Genomic DNA, 27975 nt, shown 5'->3' with positions numbered 1-27975 from the left:
TCTATCTATCTATCTATCTATCTATCTATCTATCTATCTATCTATCTATCTATCTATCTATCTATCTATCTATCTATCTATCTATCTATCTATCTATCTATCTATCTATCTATCTATCTATCTATCTATCTATCTATCTATCTGTATATGAGTGTGTTAGAACAACAAGTTCTTCAAAACTTAAGCTAATAAAATAATCTTACATTAATCTTACATTAACTTTGACTTTAAAAACTCATAATTAACACCTGGCACCATTGTAAAAGTTCCCATCAAGTTCTCCCCATACTTTTTGAGTTTTTGACGCTGTCTGCGTGACTCCTTTTTTGTTTTACAGTTTTTCTCGATTGGTTTGGCTCATTTCTTGAAACCGAGATGACATTCTCAAAATAACATGGACAAATCTCCAAACCACCTTGCAATTGTTCACAACAGAATGTCATTTCTCATTGGTTTTATCAAATTGCAAATGCTTTAGTACATGTCTCAAGTGACTCTGTGCTTCTTTTCAAATGATTATGTACAAGTAGCTACAGTTAGCACAATGAGCCCACATTTAGCACATTTTCCAAATAAATAGATCTTGGTGATCTAAACTGATTAGTTGATTTTTCAGTGAAATGGTCACTCACTCCAAAACATATCAGCATGGTTTCAGTGTGTAAGTCATCATATGCACAATTGTCTGTTCAACTGTCAAAATTAGTCAGAGATATAATACCATGAAAGTATGTCTTGGAACATTTGATAAAGTTACGACAGTACTTGACAATCAATCAGGTGAAAGTAGAACTAACGAAGGAGCAGTTTCCCACATCTCAGATGACCATGAAACAGATTTACGGGGTACCATTTGAGAGAAACTGACTGAGTGAAAGGGCTGCGGTACCAGTATGTGCATGTAAGTCAACTACTGGTTGTCTATCATTGTAACACTATTACAGTAAGACATGGTTACCACTGTTTTTTTGTTTTGCGTTATCCTTTTTACCTTCAGAATCCAGCTTTGTGTGACTAGAGCATTTTGCCTAGAAATTGTCTTCAGTTGTCCACTCCCTGTTTTTACAGTACTTTAGATCCTCCCTGCAGTATCTGTCTCTACTTGACTGATTAGATTTATTTCTATTCTATTGTAGAGAATAATGGCATTAGAAGGCAACGAAACCCCTCACATCCTAGTGTTCGTTGATGAAGCTGGCTTCAACCTGGCCAAAGGTCGAAGGCGTGGCCGTAACATCATTGGCCACCGAGCCACTGTGGATGTCCCAGGCCAGCGAGGAGCAAATATAACAATGTGTGCCGCCATATCAGAAAGAGGTGTGGCCACACACATTCCCAGTTTAGGGCCCTACAATACGCAAAAGCTCCTCAATTTTTTGGACCACCTTTATACTGATCTGATCCCAGAAAATGAGAGGTGAAGAAGGACCTCAGCTACCACATTATGTCTGTCACGGCTGCCGAGGCGAGCCGTGTGGAGTTGGAAGAAGGACCCAAGATGCAGGCAGTGGATGAGATACCGGTGGTTTTATTTACAGAGGTGTAGTGGCAAACAAACAGTGGGGCATAACAAATAACTAAAGACACCTAAACTGGGAGAACTAAAAATAACAGACCTGGGAGCATATGACAACGGGATGAGAAGCAGAGAGACGCAGACGACGAACAGGACACCGTGGAACACAGGGTAACAGACTGACACGGCGTTACACAGACGAACCGGCAACAGGCAGGAGAACACACAGGGCTTAAATACACACACCAGTAATCAGGGGATGAGAGACAGGAGGGCAAGATAAGATAAGATAGAACTTTATTAATCCCTCGGGTGGGTTCCTCTGGGAAATTCGATTTCCAAAAAAGCACAGCACCGACAGAAGTTACAGAGTTATACACACACACATATATATAAATACAGAGACAATATAAATAAAATATACGAAGGGGATAAATAGAATAAATAGGAATAAAAATAAAAATACAAGTGAATTGCACATTTCAAGTATTGAGTCTATTGCACCGTTGACTATTTATAAAAGTATTGCACAAAAGGTATTGCACAGTGAGGTGAAGAGGCACTACAGCTTAGTTGTTCCCTCCTTTGTCCTCCTGTTTCCCCTCCCTCTCCCCACCAGAGAGGAGTTAAACAGTTTGATGGCGTGTGGGACAAAGGAGTTTTTAAGTCTGTTAGTTCTTGTCTTTGGGAGAAGCAACCTGTCACTGAACAGACTCTTCTGATTGTTTATGGCCGTGTGCAGAGGATGCCCAGCATTGTCCATAATGTCCATCAGTTTCTTTAATGTCCTTTTCTCTGCCACTGTCACCAGAGTGTCCAGCTTCATGCCGACCACAGAGCTAGCCCTCCTGATCAGTTTCTCCAGCCTGGATGAGTCCTTCTTTGCTGTGCTGCTCCCCCAGCACACCACAGCATAGAAAAGTACTCCAGCAACCACCGACTGGTAAAACATCCTCAGGAGCTTCCTGCAGATGTTAAAAGACCTCAGCCTCCTGAGGAAGTACAGTCGGCTTTGGGCTTTTTTATACAGGTGCTCTGTGTTGCATGACCAGTCCAGTTTATTGTCCACCCACAGCCCGAGGTACTTGTACTTGTTGACCACCTCCACCTCCTCCCCCTCTATCTGAACCGGCAGTGGACCTGCTCTAGACCTCCCGAAGTCCAACACAGCTGGGAGGAATCTGAGCTGACGGGACAGGGGAAACGTAAACTGAGCACACTCACATATGACACAGACCTTCACAATAAAACAGGAAACTCAGACACATGGAACCAGACAAGACATTGAACTAAACAGACAGATTCACAAACAGATGGGGTGACACCATAGACAGACAGATACAGACGCGGACTCAGAGGCAGACTGAATATAACACATAGAACTTAAACAATCATCATCAAGAAAATGATAACGAACTAAAAGCGCTGGGTCACCGACCCAGGACCATGACAGTGTCATTGTGTGGGATAATGTGAACTTCCACCACGACCCACGCATCAGAACCTGGTTCACCACCCATCCCCGGATGCTGATGGAGTTTCTTCCACCTTACTCTCCTTTCCTAAATCCAATTGAGGGTTTTTTTTTTCAGCTTGGAGGTGGAGGGTGTATGAGCATCAGGCTCAAGACCAGAGGGCCCTGCTGCAGAACGTCTAAGCATTTTGACTTGCAGTGCTTAAACAATGCCAAAGGTATAATGCATTTTGGGGGCATTGAGAAGGATATTTAGTTTTGACACATGGATAAACTCTTTTGGGAGAGGTGTGAGCTTTTGCAGGGGATCCATGGAGTTGTGCTAAACCATCCAGGTTATTTTGACAAAAGCACTAAATGAATGCACATGTGCCAAGGCAATTGAGAAGGATCTGTGCTATTTTGACTGTACTGACCTTTTATATGGGAAAGGAATCTGCTTTTGAAGCATGGACGAAGAGTTTGGGGAAGGATATTTGATTTTGCTAGTGAGCTATACTGTTGGGCAGAACTGTAAGACTGTTTGGCCAAATGACCTTATGGTTTTGAGATTGTCATCTCGGTTTCAAGAAATGACCCAAACCAATCGAGAAAAACTGTAATATCAGTGGTCACACATAATTCATTCAAATTTTCTTTTTCACATTTTCCCCAAAATTTTGTTGTAATTACAACACATTCAAACAGAAACCCGGCCAGTGTCGAACCTTATTGTTGAATGAGCTCCACGACCTTCTGAACACAATAGGTGCAACACTCTCTCCCACAGCATCTGCTCCTTTTATTGAAATGTTTCAAAGCTGAGCTGATCAGCAGGCATGTACAAATAACTACAGCCTTGGCTGAATGTCTAATGACTATCACTGATTATTCACTAATGCGCTGAAAAACAAACTGATTCATAAGAACTCCGATTTAATGAAAGATGCACAAACAAGTAAAACAGGGGAGTTTCGGAAGTACTCCTGTATTATCTTTGCATGTTCACAAAGGAGAAAGGAAAACATCAAAGACACAACTCTAACTACATCTAAGCAGAATGTTGTTAATCGGGTCAGCATTATTTACTGATGACTTCTCTGAGGTTTTCCACGGAAAATAAGATCTTTATTTCCACCTGATACCTCCAGGACTCTGGCCACTCTCTTGTTGAGATGCCTCTGTGTTATACCTACTTCGCCATTGTGGCCCTTAATAAGGTCCACACTTCCACAGAAGCAGAGATCGAATCTATTGTGGGGCCCCTCTTTGTCTCCTGCCATGCAACAGACATCTGGACCCCCTCTTCTGTTGCACAATTTCCAGTCCTATTGAAAGGGACAAAGGAAAGCAGGCATCAAGCATCCAAAAGTCACTCTCAATCATGCTGGACTTTCACAACCTGACATGAGCACAATGAGGTGGAGGGAGATGAAGCAACAGCACCGAGGAATGGGTCTGGGCCCCGCCCCAAGGGAGCTGTTTGTGTCCAGAGCTCCCTGAGAGAAAGACCCCGGCCAAACTCTAGAGGCTACAGCAGGGCCAGATTGTGGAAGAGTGGGTGTGAAACAGCAGCTGCTGAACAAATCTCGACATGAGGGAGTGGATGACAAACAGCAAGACTGAGATGATGTGAAGTGGAGAGGACGCAGGACATGTTAGCACACACGGTTGACGCTCTCTGTCATCATTATCAGCCTCAGCAGCAGCGACAGTGATGATGAAAGTGAGAGAGTGATTATGGCTGTGCTGAGGTGTTGGAGTGATTACGGATAAACAATGGCAGTTGTCGCGAATTCAGATTGTTACTTCTATGTCGGAAGCACCTCTCATTAGGGGCTTTATAGCAAAAGGGGAAAATGCACAAGCAAGCATGAGGAACAAGTTTCATCTTTGTGAGCCTCCAGAAACTGAGACTCATGTATGTGAAGTGTCAAGAAAAAGGAACTAATAAAGTGAATACAACAACTAGTGGCTAAAAATGACTCAAATATCAATTTAATAGGTGATAATAGAAATGAAAAAACTCAATTTAAGTTTTAATCATTAAAAACTTTACCTCACTGACACTGTTTTGGTGTCACTTTAAAGGAAAACAGAGCCTTTTACTTGAATAAATTTAGCTTTTATTGAGGTTGAGGAAACTTAAAATAGCATTGTGCAGAGCATGGAGTCACAAATCAGTGTTCCTGAGCAAGACTCTGAATCCCAAAATGCTTTTATGTCCATGTCTGCCCAGACTCTTATAACATCTGTAGTGATGACTGATATATAATTAAGTTAATGTTAGGCGGCATGGTGCAGTGGTGTGGTTAGAGCACGGTCTGGGCTTGAATCCACCTGGTGCTGAGCCTCTTCTGTGTGGATTTTTCATGTTCTGCCGGTACCTTGTTCTCCCACGCTTCCTCCCACAGTCCAAAAATATCCATGTTAGGTTACAGGCTGATTCTAAATCGTCTGTAGGTGTAAATGGTTGTCTGTCTCTCTGTGTTTGCCCTGTAATAGACTACCATCTGGTCCAGGTTGTATCCCTGGATGGAAGTTGATGGAAAAAAGTGCCAAAATTAGAAACATCCTGAATCAGATTTATGAAAAACTATTCTACTGTATTTAGGGCTATTGTCCTAAAAGCTCCCTGAAAAGCCTTAAGTTGATTCAACACACTGAAGTACACAGAGTACTAATGGAAGCTAGAAAGAGAGATCATATTTCTCTCTTATTATTGTCTCGTCATTGGCTCCCAGTTAAGCCCAGATTTAACTTGAAAATCCTTTTCCCCGCATACAAAATCTTAGATGATCAGACAGTATCATATCTTAAAGACCTCAGAGTATCATATGGTCCCAACAGAGCGCTTCCTTCTCAGAGAGCAGGCTTCTTGCGGTTCCTAGTTTCTAAAAGTAGAACAAACTACCAGGCTCCTCTCTCCAGCTCCCAGTTTGGGTTCAGGAGACAGACACCCTGTCTACTACTAAAATGATGTCTGGATGGCCGGATCAGGTGGCCATGAAACATCCCTTGGTTATTCTGCTGTAGTCTCTGCTTCTGCTGAGGACCCATGACGCTCTGAGTATTTTCCTCCACTTTCCGCTTATTATTTTCACAACTTCATGTCAGTAACTGCTGTAGTCTGTCCTTTTTCTATTTATCATCTCTCTGTCATCAGCGAAATCTTTTCTCTTAATCTCAGACTGCTCCTGCACCCACTGTACTGTTTGGGCTTGATTTTCTTGGAGATTTCTTCCTGTGAAAAAGGACTTCTTCCTTCCCACTGTCCTCAAGTGCTAGCTCAGTAGAGATGGTCTGATTGGCGGTGTTTCTTCTGTAACATTGGTCTATATATGTCTTTATCTTTCAATATAAAGTGCTGCTCGATGACTGTGGCTGTGAACTAAAACTAAATAAATAAAACTGAATTTAACTTGTCCTGCTGTTACCAAGTTACCGCACGGATTAAATGACCAGAAAAGCATCAACACTTCAGCACTTTATCCTGGGATGTTGATCTAAAAATGTCTGTAGTTTTTCATAGATTATTGAGCTGCAGCCAAAATTAATTTTTATTACTAAAGGAACTTTTGACCTGAATCACCAAAATTAAAGGAAGTTATATCTTCCAGGTCCAAGTATTTGTTTGTTACAAATTTGAGGACATTTTTATTCAGGCGTTAAAGAGATGGATGGACTCACAAGTCAAAAATGCAATGCAGTTCTGGCCAAGCTATGCTGATGCCAAGGCATTAAAAATCCCCATATTTGCCATGTAACTTATTCTACTGAGAGTTTAGATCTTGGAATCTGAACATTAAGTCTAGGATTTACCCTCTAACCCACTCGTTCTGGTTCTCAACCTTTTTGTGTGACCCTGAAATTGTAATGCTGCCCTACATTACAACCCAAGAGCATTTCTATTGGCTTACATTAATATTAGACATAAAACCACCTTTAAGATCTTCACATTATTAGCCATAATTAGTTTTCAGTATTTTTGTCATTAGCCAATATAGACATTAAAAGCACACCCTTTACCTGAAACACAAGTATCATTTCTAATAAAAGTGACTTCCACACTGACGCTTATACTACCACAGTTCATAATAAGACCAGCAGCTGTGCCCCTTCTGCAAGTTTTATTTCACGCTCCCGTCCTGTGAGTACACTTTGAGAGCGCAGATGTCGTGTCTGTCTCTTTAAAACACAGACTCCTGGAGGTTGGCGAGGATTGTTGCGGATCTGGGAGTGCGCAGCTCGGCTCGGCATGTTCAGCGCTTCATATTCGCTCAAACTGACGCTGCAACCCGCAAGTGCCCGACTCTGAGCAGAGGAAGAGGAGAGGAATTGTTTTATTTATGACCGGGCTAAATATAGTTAAGCCCCCCCACCCCCTCTTTTTTATTTTATTTTTTTTGTTTTTTTTGTTTTGTTTTCGGCAGCAGCAGAGGGAGCATCTTAGGAAGAAGTCGCTGTGCGTGTGAGCGACCATGCGGACACTAAGAAGTGATGCTGCTGAGTTTTGTTATTAGGTTTCTCCTCCCGGGCGGTGCTGATGCTGATGCTGATCCTGCTGCTGTCATGGGTTCCTGGGAGTGACATCAAAGTTTTTTTTCGGGCTGATCTCAAACGTTTGAATATTCCAGCTGAGACTTCGTTTTCAAAGCCATCAGCTCGGCCAGTTTTCTTTAGTAAAATCCGTTTTTTCTTTTCTTTTCTTTTCTTTTCTTTTCTTTTTTCCATGACTGGAGTTTTGGTTTAACTGATCATTTTGACGCTGAGTCCCTCAAGAGAGCTGCAGACTCCGGCGGATTTGGCACCGGGAGAGTGAGGAGATGAACGTTGCCAATTTACTACTAGTGACTGTCTCCTTCGTCAGCGTTTCTTCAGGTAAAACGATGTTAATTCTACAAAAGTCTCGTATAACTGGCTCTTTCTCACACGCACACGTGCACGCGCACTAACAGCTCATATGGCGTGACTGCCTCCTAGTTGTGCTTGGCTTTTCTTATCGTGTTTTCTGTCCCTCCAGATGGGTGTAGATGTTGTGTTTAGCTTCATTTCAAACACCCCTACAGCTGTGGGAACTGAACACATCCTCCCCAACAACAGATGGATTTTAAACTGGAAATCTCACATGTGCATTCATTTTTATTTCATTATTTTAATACCACCGATGAATGCCAGCAAGACTCTCATGTTCTCAGTGTCCCCTTGGTCCCCGAAGTGGCCACACAGCGAAACCATTAGACCACAGCAGAGGTCAAAAGAAGCTCCACTCAAGCAAAAGCGAAACCATTAAACTCTCACTTTTAATCCAGCTGTGAGCGCAGAAATTGTGAGGGGTAGTGCAATAGGCTGACAAGCCATCACCCTCCAGGCGTGCTTATAGAGGCGCACACACATTACCAAAGATGCTTTTAAAAGATCATTTTTGATTACCTTTGACAAAAGGATTATATTTTAATCGTTGCTCTAGTAACAGCTTAAATTTCCAAGCCTTAATCCAAAGCATAAATAAAAGCAGGGCTCAGAAAAAAAAAACAATTCATGAGAGTGCAGATGTTTTGTTTTGTTTTTTCATTCTCAATGGGGCTAAAAAAATTTAATGTTAAGGAAATTAAATTTCGACTCAGTGGACATGAAAGGAAATAAATCTCTCTTGATTAAATGATGTATTTACATTTTAGACCAAAGCCTCATTAATACTGGATTTGCACAGCCAGTGGAAACACTGATATTTTAGAGTTCAAAGAAAGATTAAAAAAAATACACAGACAGTTCTGGAATTATTTAAACTAGACCTCCAAAGGGATCCAGTGGTGCTGCTGTAGAACTTTTTGTTGTATAGTTTACTTGGATGGCTTCACTGACAGTTTGTGACACTGATGTTATTCAGGATTATATTAGATTTAATAACTGGACTCAAAGATGGTTAATCCTGAAAACAGTCCTCAGAAAACTTTTAGAGTTAATGATGGAAACATTTAAAACCCTTGTGTACAGTTGCAACAATGTCTACACATATCCCCAAAATTACGTGCAGAGAAAATGCTTCACAGGAAACTTTTTGTTGCTTTTTTGACAAAAATGATTATTAAGCCTTTAAAGTAACACATTCAGTTTGGTTTACAACATCTGTTTGAATCATTATGACGTCACAGGCCTAGAGACTGGTTGGCAACCTCCAGTTACAAAGAAGAAGAAGAAAAAATACGTGTTCTTATTTAGTGATTGGTTGCTGAAGGTTACTGACTGTAGCAAAAGGGCGTGCTGCATCAAAATCCTCCAAACAATTGCTTTGGTTACTAGCAAACTGCCACATTCATTAGTTAGCATGGAAGAAGCTAACTTATTTGCAAAGACTTGCTTTGAAGGCAAATGTTTTCCGTCTCTTGGTTGGTGACTGTTTGCAAACAAGTCGTCATCTTCCCTGCAAGCACAAAATTCCTCTTTGCAACCAATTTCACCTCGCCATTTATAGCAACCACTCACCTGTCTATACATTTTTAACTAATCACCTGTTGTTTTGTTTAGTTCTGACCAACTCTGGGGGGTAAAGGATTTGTCTTCTGCTGCTAAACTGTGCTTGCACGCTTGTTTATGCTGGCAAGTTATAGCACCCAGGGGTTTTACTCGCATTGCTGGTAAATGTTAAAGTTTTGGGCCATAAAACCAAGCGCAGCTCTATTTTACAATGTCTTCAGTCATAAACAAAAAAAATTGCTTCAAACCCTGAGCTCTTTAACCCCAGTAACTTTGCTTGCAACCCACATTGCTTCATTATTGTAAACTGGAACCACCTCTGAACATTAAAGGTACTTCTCAACACCCACACCATCTGCCCACATCTATTGATCTGGAGTGGGTATTTCCTCTTGTCCCGCCTCTACGATACAGCGTGTTCCCATATGTATTTTCATAAAAGCATTCGTGAAAAGGATTCGAACAGGCTTCATGACTCCTGCTTGAACCGCGCTCAGACAAAAACACCACCGGTACACACAGCCTAGCAGTTTTTCACAAAGCCTCCGTGTGATTGCGAACAACAATGGCCTGCCTCACAATGTGCATGTAATTCAGCCCAGCAGCTCGCCTCTCACGCAGACATGCAAACCGAACCTCAATTAATAGACTTCAATACGTCTCATTGAAATTTCTGTTATCTCGAGCTGTATTCAGACTCAGCTGTTGTGGTGCTTGCTGCAGAACTAATCGATGCTAAACAATCCTTAGCTGGTGATTTGTGTCCGCTCCGATCCCTGCGGTCATTACTTAGCGACAAATGTGGCTCAGGGCTGACTAAAGCTTCCTATAGTACTTCTTGATAAAAAGAACACAGATGATGAAACCACTGCAGAGGGGAGGTAGTCGTCTAATGTGCCACAGCCTCGAGTCATGTTGCCGGATGCTGATGATGTCCCACTTCTGGTACAGTGGCTGATGACATCATTTAGAGTTTAGATGATGGAAGAGGAGGACGGTTGCTAAACAAAGGCTTCAGTTCTCAGTCTGATGCCAGAAGAAAATCAAACCCGACTCATCGGCTTTGAAATGTAGTCTGCTGTGACATGTTATCACCCTCCCGCAGAGATTACTTGGCAATGTCACAAGAACTCCTTGAATGTTTTGGCCCTTTTAAGTATGTAAATGAATTGAAATGAGAAAAAAAAGAAAAGAAAAAGACATGAGTGAATTTCAGCAGACAGCCACGAGCCCCAACTACAAGCTGCCAGCCTTCTGCTGCTGTCTCACTTTAACTTTCGTGTAAAGTTCGCCTCTGAGCTTTCTGCAGGTTGTGTTTCTGTTTTTGTTTTTCCCACCAGATATAAAGCTGTGAGCTGAGACAGGTCCAGGTGTTTTCGTGTGTGTGTGTTTAACTCCGAGCCTGGGTGTTGATAAAAGGCTCTGAGATATGAAGCAAAACAGGACGTCCCCTCGGTGTCTCTGTTGTTTTCACACATTAGCATGACTGCAGTACACTTCTGCCCCTGGGGAGGATGCGGGGTTAATATTTGTAAATACTAATTAATGAAAGCAGCCCCCAGCCTTATGAAACACCACAGCTAGGAGCCAAGAAACGCCAGATATAGCCCGAATAACCAGCTTGTAAAATGCAATCGTGATCTCCCTCTCAGCTCCTACCCGGCTTACTTTGCGTGTTAGATGAGGCAGAGATGTAGGAGACGCCTTGAGCAAACATGTGGGCGTGTGTCAGAGAGAGAGAATTAGGACCAATGCAATAACTTGTCTATCAGATCTGCCTGTGGCATTAATGAGCTTTCATTAAACTGTGGTTGCACGCTTTCTCTGGATTTCTTTCTCGGTTTTTTGTTTTTTCCTTTTCTTTGTGTATAAAAGGCATCAGTTGCAGTTATTACAATTATTCCATCTAATCATCATGGATGATTCATCACGGATCATCAGTTCATAACGAGTTAAATCTGTATCAGCTCTAAATCTGCTTCGATTTTTTTTAATACCACTGAAAAGAAAACAAAAAATCCTGCATGAATTTATGTTGTGTGTTGCAGATACTGGACATGATAACACTCACAAACCACTTTTTTAGGTACGCCTGTTTAACTGCTCAGTAATATAAATATCCAATCAGCCAATCACATGGCAGAAACTGTGCATTTAGGCACAGCTTAAGATGTCCTGCAGTATAGTTCTGTTTATATGGCATCAAGTAACAACAACAGTCACCTCAAGGCACTTTATATTGTAAGGTAAAGAGAAAATCCCAACTATCAAATGATCAGAATGGGGAAGAAATGTGATTTAAGTGACTTTGAAGGTGGCATGTTTCTAGGTGCCAGACATGCTGGCCTGAGTATTTCAGAAACAACCGTCTCGAGGGTTTACAGAGGATGGTCAGAAAAAGAGAAAATATCCAGCGAGCGGCAGTTCTCTGGGTGAAAATGCCTTATTGATGTTAGAGGTCAGAAGCGAATGGCCAGACTGCTTTGAGCTGCTGGGAAGACAACAGCAAGTCAAATAACCACTCGTTACAACCAAGGCAGACGAGGAGCGTCTCCGAACGCACAACATGACAACCCTTGAAGCATGTGGGCTATATTGCTAACCCCAAGAACTTCCAACAGCTCAAGTAAAACCAGGTTACTTGAATGTATGGTGCTATTGTGGTTATTGCTAAAATTAGCCTGTTTTATCATACTTAAGGTAGAACTTAATTAATATTCTGAGAAATGACACTTTGACACCCCGAAGGGTTCAGGTTTCAGGTCAGTGCGTACATGTGTCGTAAATGTTTCGCAGCTGCACTGGGCTGTCTTTTTCAGGAAAACAAAGCTTTAAGCTCCACTGTCAGCAGTGTTACTTTGTAATACGTCAGTAATGGCATTACATTTCTGTTTAATGCACTAATGTCAGGCAACACTGCTCCTAAATTAAGTAATCATATTACAGTTACTCCATCCATTTTTTTGCCTGGTTACCAGAAAAGCAGTTTCAGCAGAGATGCTCAGACCCCCGCACCAGAGGGACATAATCTCTCCAGCATGATAAAAACCTAATGTGCCTTTATGTGTACACACACATGCACATAACCTTTAATTTTCTGTGCATAGGTACAAACATTACAAACTGTACTCTGACTTTTTCCACATATACAAGTTGTTTTTATAGGCCAGAAGCCTGGGGTGGGGGAAGTCATAAGGTCAACAAAAGTCCAGTCTGCAATGTCTCAAGATTTTCTCCATCACTAAAGAAAATCTTCTCATCCAAGCAATAACACGACGCACAGTGAGATAAATGTGCGCACCTCTGACATTGCGAGACAAAATCTTTGTTGCCGTCATCCGCAAGCAAACACAGAGAACTTCATCTTACGGAGCTTTTTCAAAAGCTGCTGTTCATGTGTGGGCAAAAAAGCCAGGCTGTAATCCACCATCCACTTCTGCAAAAACTGCATCAAAGCTTCCCAAACACCAAGCTACTGACAGAAAACCCCCGATGCAAAGTGATGCTCCACATTTGAGCGTGCCAGTGCCATAACCCGAAGCTTGGTTTTTGAAAGGGTAACAAAAGCTACGATGAACCGGCTTACAGCACCACACCTGGTTTAACATGAGTGGTGGTGGTTTGTGGGCTTGTTTTTGCTGACTTTGCTGTTGGTTTGTGGTGACTTTAAAGAAGGATCAATTTTGAATGGATTTATGCTGATCCGTGGCCATATATAACATCAAAGTGTCTGAGACTTCCGTGGCAGTGCAAGATAATGTCACAAGTAGTGAAACAAATACTCTCTACAGGCAGTAGATAACTTTTATGCAAAACCGCAATGTTCTTTTTAAAAAAAAAAAAAATAACAAAACTGAAACTGAATATTGGACCCTAAGTGTAAATAGGCACACTTTTCAATATTTTTAAGAGCTGATTATAAATAAATGACCATAAGGATACTGATACGGCCGATATTTATTGAAGCGTTTCATTTAAGAGCGAAAATATCTTTTTTCATGTTGAAGTGTAAACATGTATCAGATGGAATTTACTGCATTTCTCTCTGTAAAGCACCTCTTGCTCTGATACATTTGTGTGTTTACCGGTTAGCCTTGAGAGTATTACAGAGTGTGATAACCTTGCAGGGGGGCGGCACACTCTCGTTTAAATAAAGCTCCCGTCATATTGGACGTCAGCTCAAGGTTGACTGCCATTCACGCTTATGGCTCAACTTACCTCCGCATTGCCCTTCATGCTTGCAGAAGTTAACATGTTTAAAAGCTTCTCATTGATTCGTCCGCTCTGACGCCGCAGCGCAGCGATGAAACGCGTTTAGTGGCTACAGGGGGCCTAACAAGGTTTTGTTTTCTGCTTTAACTTACAATTGAGGGTTGCTGGATCAACATGCACGTTAAATTGGATATTTCACCAGTGTGGAGCTGATATCTGCCGGTGTCCTGTTGATTTTAGCTGTACTTTCTGCTGAGAGCTTTAACCCTCGGTTCTTTAAAATAGCTGCTCTCATAAATGGGAGTCTGTGCACTAAATGCTGCAACAGACTCATGTCAAAGCTTTGCATTTTCTGTGCTTATTTTAAAAGTCTGCCATACAGCGTGCTTAGCCAGTGCACTTTCTAACTTGTTCATCTCTTGTAAATTAAGTCATTTCACACCAGGATGCGCCAAATTAAAAATTTTCACACAAATCAAGTCACACTCTAAATTCCCCTGTGCACTCGGAGATCTCCGAGGACCTGCTGGCTCCAATGTGCCGTGTTTATGATCCGACTAAAAACATACCTTCTCTGAGGTCCCCATTATCAGCGGTGACATTTATTTTTCCACGACACAAACAGGTTGACAGTTTCTTTTTTTTGCCGAAAGGTGCTTTCAACCGTCGCACCGCAATCTTCTTGTCACGAGGCAAACGTTGCTGTGAAAGTATTATTTCTCACAAAGAAAATGTGCTGCTGTCATGCTCATAGCGGCGTAGACTTTTCACTGATTGCACACTTGTCGCGGGAGCAGGTTGCTGCTTGTCACTTTGGCCACCTGAAGCTGTTTTGCTGTTATTTTTCTGCTTTGACGAGACTATTTTGTCTGTAACACATCAGCATGGTGCCACGCTGATTCTGTTATCTGTAGTAAGTGCCCGTTGACTCTTATTAATAATACCAAAGCTGGCTTTGGTTGGAAAACGTTGCCTCTAATGCACTTTAAGACACAGCTGGGCTGAGTTTCCCAAAATGAAAGCACTGAATTTGATTTCAGGATTTTGAAAAGTATCCTATTCAAATATGAGAAAACGAAGACAAAGATTTGTCACAGTGACATTTGGCTATTCAAATCAACTGAATGGGGCGAGGGCACAGTGAGTACAAGGACAGCTCAACATTGCAGAATAGAGAGCTTTAACTACGGTATTATACACTCACAATAAAGGGATTAAAATGACCCCTGTTAACAGTTGATAGCATTATTGATGGCAGACGGATGGCTTTATGCAGTAGGCGAAATGATGAGGTAATCGCTGAGATTAGCTGGTATTACTGTAAATATACATAATGTCATTTGTCTGTATTAATCTGACTTCTTATCTGTTCTTCTTGGAGACATAATTGTAGATATTCACAGAAATAAACGGCTCCAAGAGTTTTTGTTATTAGCAAAGCTTTATTTAGTTTAGATAATATTAAATGAGACTTCATCACCCTGAAGGAGCTTTGTCTTGAACACAAAATTAGAAATACATAGGGCACTCATTCAACATCAAAATGTCCTCTGCAAGAGAGGTCCCGTGTGCATCTGTTCCCATGCCACGATCCATCAAAATGACAAATATTATACACATAAGCGTGTCCCACAGAGGAAAAAACGTGTTCCACTCAAACTGCATTAAAGAAAGCATTAAAGCTGCACCGATATATTATTGATGTGAAGAGTGGATGTGCAAAAGGGTCACTCTTAGTGAGAAACCCACTGAGAATCACCAGCCAACAGCACACTTCCTCTCAACATGTTCAGCTCATTGTTTAGCTCTCCTGTCCACAGTGTTGTACAGTTCATATCAGCCAACAGTTTTTACCAAAAATGCTCTTTTTCATAAACCTGCCAAGTACCGTACTGAGTGATTGATGCTGCTAGCAACTAGCTGCAGAACAAAACGGGGCATCTTGTAGCTGATGAGCCAGTGCGCGATTTCACTCCAGAGGTGGTGAACAAAAACGGAGCATAAAGGATGTTTTGACTTGTGTCTGTCAAGTGAGCTTTGTTCTATAACTTCAGGATTTATTAAGAGTTACTTGTCACATGTTAAAGTTGCATATACCAACATTAGATGTCATTTTCCTTGCTCTCTCTAATTTTCCAATACAGTTTGAGTTTGCTTTGAAAGTGCACAGAGTTCATCCGTCCATGTTTGATTAAATTGAAGGTCTGTCTTTTATTAAAGATTTGCCTTCAACAATAATTGAACAGTAAACAGTAGAATTTAATAGTTCGTGTTAGCAGAGACGGGTCTTCCAGCGGAATCTGCATGAATATTGAAGATACTTATATTGTCTAGACGGAGGAATAATCACACGTGGGGCATCGGCTTTTCACCGGAACAACACTTAGTTTTTATTATTGAACTCTCGCGTGCACTCTGCAGCATAACAGGAAGCATCCTTTCAAAATAAAATCACAACAGATGACAACGAGGGCATACCTATTAACTAGCTCAACACCCCCACTTGCACTCACGTTGTCAGCTTTACATGCATTCCAAAAGAAACAGTTTTTCTTTACTATTTGTTTACACTCCAAACATATGTTTCTCAAACTTCAATAACTTCCCCTTTGTTGCTGGCTTTGTCATAACATCGGCCACCATCAGACCTGTCGGACAATACTCCAATATCAAATTTCCAGCATTAACTGTTGATCTCACAAAATGATATTTGATATCGATATGCTTACACCTCTGTCTGTTAACAGGATTCTTTGCCAATGCAATAGTCCCTTGATTGTCCTCAAAAATCTTTGGCGGTCTCTTTTGATGCTCATACATGCTTTGCAACAGTTGTGTCAAGTACAAACATTCTTGTGTTGTTGCTGCCAAAGCTATGTACTCTGCTTCACAAGTTGACAAGGCAACAGTTGGCTGCTTCTTTGTTCGCCATGACACCAAAGTACCGCCTTCATTCAGGCTTACGCAGTAACCTGTAGTACTCCTCCTGTCAGTCACATCCGCAGCCCAGTCTGAGTCACTGTGACCTTGTACTCTCAAATCTTTGTCACTTTTCCTGTAGCACAATGTCTTGTCTTTTGATTGTTTCAGGTACCTTAGAACATGTTTCACAGTAGTCCAATGTTCCACAGCTGGTTCTTTGAAGTGCTGTGACAGCTTACTTACAACAAAACTCAAATCTGGTCGTGTGCAAGAGGTCAAGTAAATAAGGCTACCTACTGCCTCTCTGTACATTCTGACATTGTTCATTTTCTCAGCATCATCATTGTAGTTCAACCTTTGTTCACAAGGAGTTGATCTTGGTTTACAGTCTTGCATTTGAAATCTTTCCAGTATGTTTTCTACATATCTCTCTTGTAACATTTTTACACAATCTTGGGTTTGCTCAAAATCAATACCAAGAAAATGTTTGAGTTTCCCCATATCTTTCATTTTGAATCTTGCAGTTAGCATTTCCTTCACAGTTTTCAAAACCCTTTCATCACTGGCTGCAATAATAATATCATCAACCCATATGATCATGATCACTTTTTCTTTTCCTGTTTTCCTTGTGTAAACACAATGATCTACAGGACTCTGCATGAAACCGTTCTCTATCAAATAGTCATGTAATGTCCTGTTCCAGTTTCGGCCTGACTGTTTAAGCCCATAAAGTGACTTTTCCAGCTTGTAGACCAGTTTCTCATCTGTTTTTCCTTTTACTTCATAGCCTTCTGGCTGCTCAACATACACTTCAAAATCTATTGGTGCATGCAAGTATGCGGTTTTTACATCCATCTGATGCAAAATCAGATTTTCTTGTATTGCACACTGCATCAATACTCTTATGCTTGTCAGGTTAGCAGTCGGAGAAAAAGTTTCATCATAGTCTATCCCAAAACACTGGTTGTAACCTTTAGCTACGTACCGTGCTTTATATTTTTCTGATCCATCACCACTGTTTTTCTTCACATATACCCATCTACCCCCCACTGCTTTCTTTCCCTCAGGTAAGATTGTTAGGGTAAAGGTGTTGTTCTCTTTTAAGGATTGCATTTCTTCATCCATAGCTGCTTTCCACTCTCTAGAGTTGGGTGACCTTGCAGCTTCACTGAATGTCACGGGTGAGTTACTTATCAGTCTGTAACAGTAGTCTATGTTAGTCAGCACTTGATCATCAATGTCTTCTCCCGACTCATATTCATTTAGATAATCTGGTTTCTTTCTTGTTCTAGAAGGATACCTTCTGGAGTTTTCAGTCTCATCACTAAGTGGCATCTGACTGTTCACTTCTGGTTGGTTGTCAGTATCTGGTTCCTGTGAACTGGTACTGGGGCTTTCCCTGTTCACGTTTGGTCTCTCCCTCACCTGTATGTCTTCATCCTCAGATGTCGTATCAGTTTGTGTTTGCTTTTCCTCATTGTGTTTGGTTACAAACTTAACCAGCCTAAACTTTTGCACTTTGGCGCTGTCTGGGAAATAAACCTTGTATGCTGGACTGTTTTTGTCGTAGCCTACAAAAATCCCTTTTGTACACTTAGAATCCAGCTTACCCTTGTTTTGCTTGTAAGCATAACACTCACACCCAAACTTTCGCATTCTGGATAGATTGGGCTTCCGCCCAGTCAGCAAAAAGTAAGGTGTCTGCCCTGTCCGGTTGTTAAAGCATCTGTTTCTCACGATAGCCGCTGTTTGAACTGCATACGTCCATAATTCCTTTGGTATGGCACTCTCAATAAGCATGCACCTCCCCATATCAAAAAGTGTTCTCCAGCCACGTTCCGCTGTACCATTCTGGTGAGGGGAATATGGGGCTGAAGTTTCATGTCTTATTCCATGTTTGTTTAACAATACCTGGTAACTCTTTGCCATGAACTCTGTGCCGTTGTCTGACCTGATACACTTTACCTTCCCGAGTGGGGCTGTATCGGCCAAAAAGATTTCAGTTGCTTGCATTGTTTCACTTTTGTTTTTGAGAAAATATACAAATACTGCACCGGAAAAGTCATCGGTAAACAATAATGCATATCTGTGTCCATCTCGTGATTCTGGATCTATCGGCCCTGCTAGATCCGTATGTACCAGCTCGAGAGGTTTCTCAGCTCTCCTGTCAGGGTTTCTATTCCTAGTCTGGACAAATTTTCCCTGAATACACACCTCACAGTTCAAACTTTGTCAGTTTTCCCTTTGATTTTCATACCTTCAACCACATTTTGTAGCTTCAGAATGTCACTATGATTGCAATGTCCCAAAATTTCATGCCATGTCTGCACATCAAAACAATTATTACACTTATCATCGTACATAGGGCGTCTTTCAGTGTTGTTTTACACTGTCTCCCTCTGCTGTCAATCAAGCACACCTCTGCATCTCCTCTGCCTTCAGCCACTCCTTTACACCTGGTGCCATCAGCTAATTCCACACAGTGCGTTCCCGGCTGGAAGTCATCATTAAATTTCTTGAACGCTGTTTTATCATTCAGGATGTGTGATGTTGCGCCAGTATCCACCATTAGGCCTTTGGTCCTGATGTCTTGTGGCTGTTGAGGTGCCGCGTAGTCATCGCTCATCCGGAAGACATAGGTGTCGTCGCTCTCTGCGTTGTCGCCCTCCTCCGAGGCTATGCGTGCTTCATCATTCCGTTGTCGTCTCCTGCAAGTCGACTCTCGATGGGTGTTGCTCCTACAGTGACCGCACCACTGTCTGTAGCGGCATGCTCTGGCCACACTTAAAACAGACTATGTCTGACATGTCTCTCCTGTGGTCATTAGCAGCTGCTGCGGGTCTCACGCTGGGTTGCACTCTCACCTTCATGATGTTATCCTCTTGTTCCATTAAGCGCATTTTCTCAGTGTCCTCATAGCTGCGGAGTTTCGTTTTAAATTCCGCAAACTTGATTTCTGATTCACTTTGCGTAATGTGAACGGAAAAAGGTTTAAATGTTTCTGGTAAACCTTTTAACACCATCGCTACAAGCAGACCATCACTAAGTGTCTCTCCAGCATTTCTCAGGGCTGTAATAAATGTCTCTGCGCGTATGATGTACTCCGTGACGCTCTCACTGCTTGCTTTCTTCAGAGAAGTCAGTTCGGTATAAAGGCTGATAATTCTTGGTTTACCTTTTCCTGCATAATAGTCTCTTAAAATTTTCAGTGCCTCGCGTCCATCATCGGCAGCTTCTCTCATCACGAGCGATAAACTCTTATCATCCAGGAACTGTATTAACTCTGCATAGGCCTGGGCATTCTTATCTTCGTCGTCCTCATCGTCGTCATCACTTTTCAATATTGTGTCTTTTAGACCTTGTAATCTAAGATGTCCCAAAAATTTTGTCTCCCACAGTTCATAATTCTTCTCATCTCCGTCAAAAACCAACCTTGCCCATCGGCCACTGGGTTCACCAGCACGCTTATTCATGGTGCTAACTTAGCACGCTAGCCCTCACCGAACACGCTGTACTTTGCGACTTTTCTGGTGGTAAACTTTCCCCTGGCGTAGCTTCAATGTTTTCCTGGGCCCATAACCTGTTAGCAGAGACGGGTCTTCCAGCGGAATCTGCATGAATATTGAAGATACTTATATTGTCTAGACGGAGGAATAATCACACGTGGGGCATCGGCTTTTCACCGGAACAACACTTAGTTTTTATTATTGAACTCTCGCGTGCACTCTGCAGCATAACAGGAAGCATCCTTTCAAAATAAAATCACAACAGATGACAACGAGGGCATACCTATTAACTAGCTCAACAGTTCGTTTCACTAAATTTGTGGATGATGAGCTTGATGACTCAGTTGCAGCACACATGAGGTTGTCAAGTCTTTAAAAAAAAGTCATGCTGATGTCCTAATGATGTCATGGCGAAGTCATGGAGACATTGAATATGAAAGAAACCAGGCTTCCAGGAAACACAAACAAGAGGCTATACTATGATTTGTGGCCATATATATATATATATATATATATATATATATATATATATATATATATATATATATATATATATATATATATCTCCTTTGAAATGGCTCTTAATCTAATCAGAATCCATTGTTTCCATAATGATGGAAATCTGGCCGGTCGTTTCAGTCGCACGTACACTCTACCAGCTTGGCTTGGAGAGATGCTGTGCTCTATGGGCCCAAAATTACGGAAGCGTGAGGAACACGGAGGAAGCTTGGAATTTATTTTTTGATATATGCACCACTGAGCAACTCGTGTTCAAATAACTGGGGCACCATCTTGTCATCAATGCAACATGCACCTGAACCCGTGGATGTGGAAAGGTGGAATCTATTCAAATATGCTTGCACTACGCGGTGCCAGTTTAAGGGTTTTGTTTTGCTTTTTTTTTTTTTTTTTTTAAACAAGAGTTACTCATTAAAAGTGCCTCAGCAGTAGAGCTTGGCCTTTTACTGCTTTGACCTTTACTTTATGATTTATATTTCCACCTCAGTTGAAATGCAGCACTGAGCTCCTGGGACCTCTTTTAAGAAGTCTGGTCTCTCTCAAGTACATGTATACATAGTGCTTTTTAAAAATAAAATAAAATGCAGTTATCACTCAAGAGGAAGTGAGCACAGAGTGATGTAACTGTATTACATGATCTGGGATTAGAAATCCTTTATGTGCTTGCAAACAAGGTTCAACACCAGGACATCGCTGGGCTGCAGATCCTCCCTTTATCAAATATTGTTCCAATGTCTCAGTTTCAATATAATATATATTATCCTGTGTATAATATAACAATATAATATATGTAAACAAAGTGTGTTTTCGCATCAGTACTCAGTAAAGGTGCCATATCTTATTTTAATGGCTCTGCTAGCATTCATCCACATCCGCATTAGTGTTTTGAGCTGTCCTGGTTTGTGACCCTGGCGCTGCGAGTGCTCGGATCGCGCTTTAGATGTTTACTTCAGGTTTGTGCCATAGCAGCGACTTCAGCCCATGAAAAAAACACAACAACCATAAATCTGCTTATAGCTAAAAGTGAGGATTTATCCTGAAGCCTCCTGATTTAAGTGTAATGTAGCAGCAGCATGTGTGTCATTAGGTTAGGTCCTGTCTGTTCCTCTCCAATGATAATGTAGGATTTCCATGCAGTCTAGATTATGTGCTAAGAATAATGCCTCAGAAAGAGCAGCACAATAATCAGTGGCACAGTGACCATTTCATTTTCTCTCTTTCTTTCTGCCTTTTTTTGTGGTTGGGGGAACTTGAGCGGCAGACCATCTGCTCCTCAGAACCGAACTAAAAGCGGCAGTCTTTTGAATTATTCATTTTTTAAAACGAAGCACATTGTTAGAGACATTTGGTCGTGGTCTAAAAGCTTACCTTGGGTCCTGAAGAAGTGTGACTTTCTCTCACAACCGAGCGAAGATAGTAATGGATCCCCCAGAGAGAAGGGGATATGGGAGTTATCTAAGTATGTCAGTCTGCGTAGCTTCTTCCTTTAACTTTAGTCTTTTTCCTTCAAATGCAAAGACCTTATCTTATACTCAACGTTCAGCCAGCTATCATCTCTACCACTATCATGCCTGACACAGAGATTGGCTATTACCATATCATATGGCTGATTGAATCCTCTGTGCTGCCGGTGGCTTTGCTGGTGGCTTTCTCTGCAGCGTATGTACACTGTGTCCTGCTGTTTAGAGAATATAGAAAGAGCAGATAGATGTCAAATTGATTTATTTATCTGAAACGCACAGGTTGTTGTTGTTGTGGGAAAATGTAGCATCTTACTTTGAACTTCAAACAGAGATTACTGATGATTTTCCCCTTCACCACACAAATTTATCAAGCATCTCCGAAAGAAGCTTTTTCTCTCCTTTCAAAAAGGTTTTGCTTTTGTCTGTCCTCTCACAAAGAAACTGTTTCCATGAATGACAGCAGGTCATCCCGATAGATAACATCTCACCTTCATCTCGGCTTCACAGGGTCTCGGCCGCGTTTTGAAGACAGCCCGCCGCGGATTGCGGAGGACCCCTCGGATTTGATTGTCTCCAAGGGGGAGCCTGCCACCCTCAACTGCAAGGCAGAGGGCCGCCCCATCCCCAGCATTGAATGGTACAAAGATGGTGAACGTGTGGAGACAGACAAAGATGACCCGCGTTCTCACCGCATGCTCCTGCCCAGCGGCTCCCTTTTCTTCTTGCGCATCGTGCACGGCCGACGGAGCAAACCAGACGAGGGCGTTTACACCTGTGTGGCCCGCAACTACCTGGGAGAGGCCATTAGTCGCAACGCTTCACTGGAAGTTGCCGGTAAGGCCTTGTGTTATTGATCATCGTGCTAACAGTGTTTGTGGTTCCTTTTGCATTATATCTTGATATGTATGTTATGTGTACACAGATGCCTCACAGTTGTGTCCCAGATCTTTTTGCAGCTGCCTGCCAACTTTGTGGAGGTTCACTGGAGAAGTGGTGCTTAAAAATAATGACATGAAATACACAGACAGTAGGAAGCGACTTCTAAAAATATTGAGGTGTAGCTAAAATCAGTGATAAGTAATGGCCTGTGGATTCGTCCTTATTTTTTGGCTACTTTGGCAACAGTGATGCAATTTGTCTTGAAGTCTGTGTGTGTTAGTTGTTTAATAGCACTTTTAGAAGAGGCAGGCATGCAATCATTTTGTGCCACATTAGGCAGCTTAGCTACTATCCATAAATATTAAGATATAACAATACACAACACATGAAAATAATTTCAGTTTTTGGAAGTGAAACTGTGGTATATAATGTAATGGGTGCAGCTGAGTGTGGATGCTGACCATAGTTAGTGGAGTTTGTGACATTTCATCTTTAATCAAACATCTGGATTTATTGAATGATGCATCTGTGGCTCCATTCTGCACTATTGTGTCGACCAAAATCTCCACAGATGCAAAACTGTTTATTACACATTTGCTAAAAAGAAGGCAAACTCAGTCACCCATTGCGGCTGATGAAGCTTCAGTCCCCCAACTCCGTACTCATCTGCAGAACAACACCCATCTTTGACAGCTCGTTCTTTGGCTGCAGCTTGCACTGTTTCTGCATAACTGCATAAAATGTGTTTTATTAGTGCTGTTATCAGTGAAAAATGTGCCTTCAAAAAATATTAGCAAATGTTATATTTGATAGTAGCAGTAGTACGGTTTTTCTTTATTGTATTTTTCATTTCATGATGTGTAAAATGTTTTCTGCCTGGGCTGCGGGCAGGTAAATTCATCTTTACGAAGCCACGCTGTTGTGATGTGAATTTCAGCATTGTCCTTAAAAGTTTTTGAAAAGATTTCCCTGGAAAAGACGTTGTCTTGATGAGTGCATCTGTTGTTCTAAAAGCTGTATCATTCCATCGCAAATCAGCAAATTTTTAGAATTTTCTCCAAGTTGCGCAAAAAATTCTATTCTCCAAAGATTAAACATTTATAATAAGCACTGTGAATTTCCAGCTCCACACCTCAAACACTCTTTAAGACATATTCTTTTGAAAAATGCTCAGTTGACCCACACCACAAGGCAAACATCTAAACATTTATAAGAGCCTGCACATTTCTGCAACAAATCTTTGGACACCTGAAGCCAAGATAAACTTGTACCTGAATGATGGGAAGAGAAAAGCATGAAGGAGGCAAACGGCTCATTATGCGAAGCATATCGCATCATCTGTCAAACATGATGGGGGAGACGTGACTGCACGGGTATGTATGGCTCCCAGTGGAACCGAGTCACCGGTGTTTATGGATGCTGTGACTGCTGATAGAAGCAGCAGGATGAATTCTGTAGTGTACAGGGATATACTCTCTGCTCAGATTCAGCCAAATGACCTTCATCCGAGATTAAGAACAACTATTATATTTTACATTTTTTTGAGTTTCTTCAGTTACTTTTGAGTCTCTGAAAAACAAAAGATTTTTTTTTAATCACTTGAATCAAAGTTGAAAGTTTGCGCTTCAATCAGATCTTGATTGCTTAATTTAGAACAGTGTAGTTGTGTACGGAGGCCAACATTACAAAAAAGTGCAATTATCTGCTCACTTACGGAGATGAATGTAACTGTTCAGGAGATGCATGGTTGTATGTTTGCCATGCTTCTTATACTCTGACACTATTGTGTCTACAGATCACTGTGAATGAGACTTTTGTCTGAGAGCCGAAGCGCCCAGAACCATCAAGGAGGTCATCACGTTTCTCACTCCTTTTTTTTGTGAGACCTCACCATTTAGAGGAATTAATCCAAAAAAAAAAAAAAAATTACAATACGTATGATTATGTGTACAAACATTATAATTGTATGTGATAGAATTAGAGAAATTGGTACGTACTAAAGTCAGTCTCCTAATAAAGCATTTCTGGGTTGATAAATACTATTATAAAGGGTGTTTGTAGCTGATTTCAGCCTGGCATGGTTCCTGTAACGTGGCTTTGAATTGTGCTTCTGTTGGTTTTCAAAGTGCAAGGTCCCCGCAGCTTCTCAAACAATTGTGACTGAAATTAGCAGCACTGATTGGCCATTTTGGTAATTGCAAGCAAGCATACACCCAGCATGACCCATGGAGCCAAATTTTAGGAAATAATGCCAGGCTGACATAAATTATGCTTTGATAAAATAAGATCATTATGTTGCTATAGTTCAAGTCTACAAACTACTTAAGGAAAACCTGAGCCAAAAAAATAAAAAAATGTAGATAATCATTATTTGCTAATTACTCTCCCTCCCTTTTCTGTCTTAATGGATTTAACATTTAGTGAAGGAAATGCCAGAAAATTCCCCATTACAATTTCCTAAATCTAAGTTCACGTCTTCAAATGTCATTTCGTCAAACTCCTCATATTTGAGCAATCGGAAGTGGTGAAATATGAGGATTTTTACAGCCGATACAGAAGATAAGGCATTACTCATCTTTTCTGTTGGGGCTGCACTGATAAATGTTTATGTCGGCTGTACTGGACTTCTCTGTGGCAGTTAGATTGCCATCTCCTCACCTCAGAGTCAGTGTGTACAAACAAGATCAGGAGAGTATGCCTTTAAAGCTTTGTTATTTATTAGCTTGCTGCTGAGCAGTACAGAGTGTGAGCTTCCTCATCTGTTGGTGGAAGTGCACTGAAGTAGAAAAAAAGACTCCCTCATGGAGCCGTGTCTGTTATTTTTTCTCCCCCGTCAAGGACACGTGGCATTGTCTTCCCCCTCTCCTCGTTGCGCCGGCGTGGCTCGGCCCTGGGCTGAACTGCGGCTCTCTTTGGCACGAGAAAATGGATTAGTCAGTGGGTTGATTAGGGGAAGGAGCCTAACAGATTAGCAAGGTTGAATTGTCCTCGTTAAAAAACACAAAACAGCAATTTGAGCAAGGCCTTATCTGCCTCCATACTGAGGCTTCTTTTCCAGCAGTGTGTGTGTGTGAGCGCTCACGGCTGGCTGACCTCATCTGTGGCTTGGGTCCAAAAATAGGGACAGCCTCCGCAGATATCCTGCATATTGACAACCATAAGTGTCTGCAAGTAATGCAGATATCCAAGCTGGGAGGAGATATAAGGCTGTCATATTGCCTCTTTTGAGTTGCTGATAATAAATGTAGCTTTGTGTGCTGCTGATTACAGTGCAGTCATACTGGTGAAGGGATGATTCACCTGCAGGCACTGAGTGACTAACAGTATTAATAAGTGCCTGTTTTGCTCTAATCTCAGTGCCTGCAGCCTACCAGGGCATATGCTAGGACAGCATGATGGTGGTCTTGGATTCCCCCTCCCGTCTGTGTGAGGTTGTGCTGACTGTGGGGTAAATAGTGACCCAATTAGCACTGGCATCGGGGGCGGGGGGAGTCTGCAGTGTTAATGAGAGGCCAGTTTTAAGCTGGTGGCCTTGCAGAAATGTGTGTCGGTTGTGGCTCGGTGGCAGGAGTCTGAGAGACAACAGGTGGGAGGAGGAAGAGCTTAAACCTCCCACTGAGCAGAAATGAATACGGATGCATCTGTGTGAATGCTGCAGCTCAGAACAGGGAGCAGGAGTGCTGACACTAACCTGGTTTTCACCACATTAATTACTCATTTATTGCCGGTGAATGATGCATAATGCATTTGGCTGCATGACTAAGACTTTTATCTGTAGTGCACTAGCCACATGCCGTACTTTTGCTTGAACTACTTGGGCAAATTGTTCTTATTCCTCTGAACTGCAGGGTGTCGTGGATAACTGTAGGGCTCGAAGACTTGTAGAAGCCCACGTGAATCATATTTGGAAACATTTTTGGAACGTAAGCCACATTTTTTCAGAGCACCACTGCTACAAATTAAATTCTAGCTGATCACAGAAAACTAAATTAGAGATGCTTAACATTGTGCCCATTGTTTCATCTTTCTGTTCATTCACACTGATACGTTTAAATTCTTTCACAGAAGTATTTGTTTGCTGACACTGGGGTGAAGCACATTTCCATTTTATTATTTTTCCACATTTTTTCCGCTGTGGTTGGTTTCATTCATGCAATGCTTCTTCCCAGGGGAAACCATGGATGTGTTAAGAGAGCTGACTATGGGCGCGACCCAGTGGCAGGGTACATATCACATGGGCTAAAAAGCCCTTAGGAACAGAATTGCTGGTTCAGGGCCTAGCGGCTTCTAACTGCATGTCATTTCCCTGCTCTCTTGTCTGTCAGTCTCTGCTGTGCACGGTCAAATAAAGACTAAAGGCTGCCAAAAACATGTAAAATAATAAAAAAAGACAGCTAATAATTTGCTGTCACTCACCAATTTGCATTTTATGTGGGCGACATTTCTTTCCAGAGTGTCACAAATTGAATAACTGAATTTAATTATTTCTTAGCATAACGCTCTTTAGATAGTTTAGTTTGAAGGTTGGTTTGAAATGGTTCAGGGACTGATATTTTGCCCATCTGTTCTGCAGTCAAATTAGGGAAGACTGTGGTTGGAGCCTGTGGTTGTGGCCAATGAACTTGTGATATTGTTACTTTTAAAATGATGGCTTTGAAGTTTGGGACCAGGTGTGCAATTACATGGAGTCAGGTGCTGTCTTCAGAACAACTTTGTGATCAAGTCAGTGTGCCATCAATTTGCAAATGAATGGGTTAAAGTTGGCATGAACTGTGAAAATCCAATGAAAATTGCAAATCCGTTGTTGTCTACATGCACAGAAATAGACCCTGTGCACGAAAAAATGCTAACTTCCCGTTTTAAGACTGGATGTAGGGTTGTACATTTCCGGTAGCTTTATTTTGCGGTCAATCACTACTGCGAAGATGGACTCCAAAATCATGTCCAAAACACGAAAACTGAAAGATCGCGTTAAGGTACGAAGAGCAGAGGTGGGAACACTCACCACTGCTGTGTCATAAAAAAATC

At 41.6% G+C, this 27975-nt stretch overlaps 1 protein-coding gene and 1 long non-coding RNA gene across 4 annotated transcripts in view; both read left to right on the top strand.

The window, feature by feature from the left end:
* The window catches only part of LOC146694268 (roundabout homolog 2), a 103010-nt gene that overhangs the window by 20212 nt on the left and 54823 nt on the right, over positions 1-27975 (top strand). For 2 of the 3 annotated variants that reach the window (XM_085430359.1, XM_085430358.1), the window contains exon 2: positions 22576-22902. In XM_085430359.1, coding sequence (XP_085286485.1) covers positions 22576-22902 — 327 coding nt within the window. Of the gene's footprint in view, positions 1-7190; positions 7851-22575; positions 22903-27975 lie in introns of those variants that run through there. The other variant, XM_085430360.1, reaches the window with a different exon arrangement.
* LOC146694269 (uncharacterized) lies at positions 17458-18135 on the top strand. The gene is made up of 2 exons (XR_014914871.1): positions 17458-17761; positions 17873-18135. It is a non-coding gene; the product is annotated as an uncharacterized LOC146694269 (long non-coding RNA).

This window comes from Copadichromis virginalis, linkage group LG14 (genome assembly GCF_057382275.1).
Source record: "Copadichromis virginalis isolate Kocher_CV1m ecotype Utaka linkage group LG14, C_Virginalis_male_GT1.1, whole genome shotgun sequence".
Taxonomy (NCBI): Eukaryota; Metazoa; Chordata; class Actinopteri; order Cichliformes; family Cichlidae; genus Copadichromis; species Copadichromis virginalis.
Note: the sequence above shows the minus strand (reverse complement) of the source record. Positions and strands in the feature narration are given on the sequence as shown.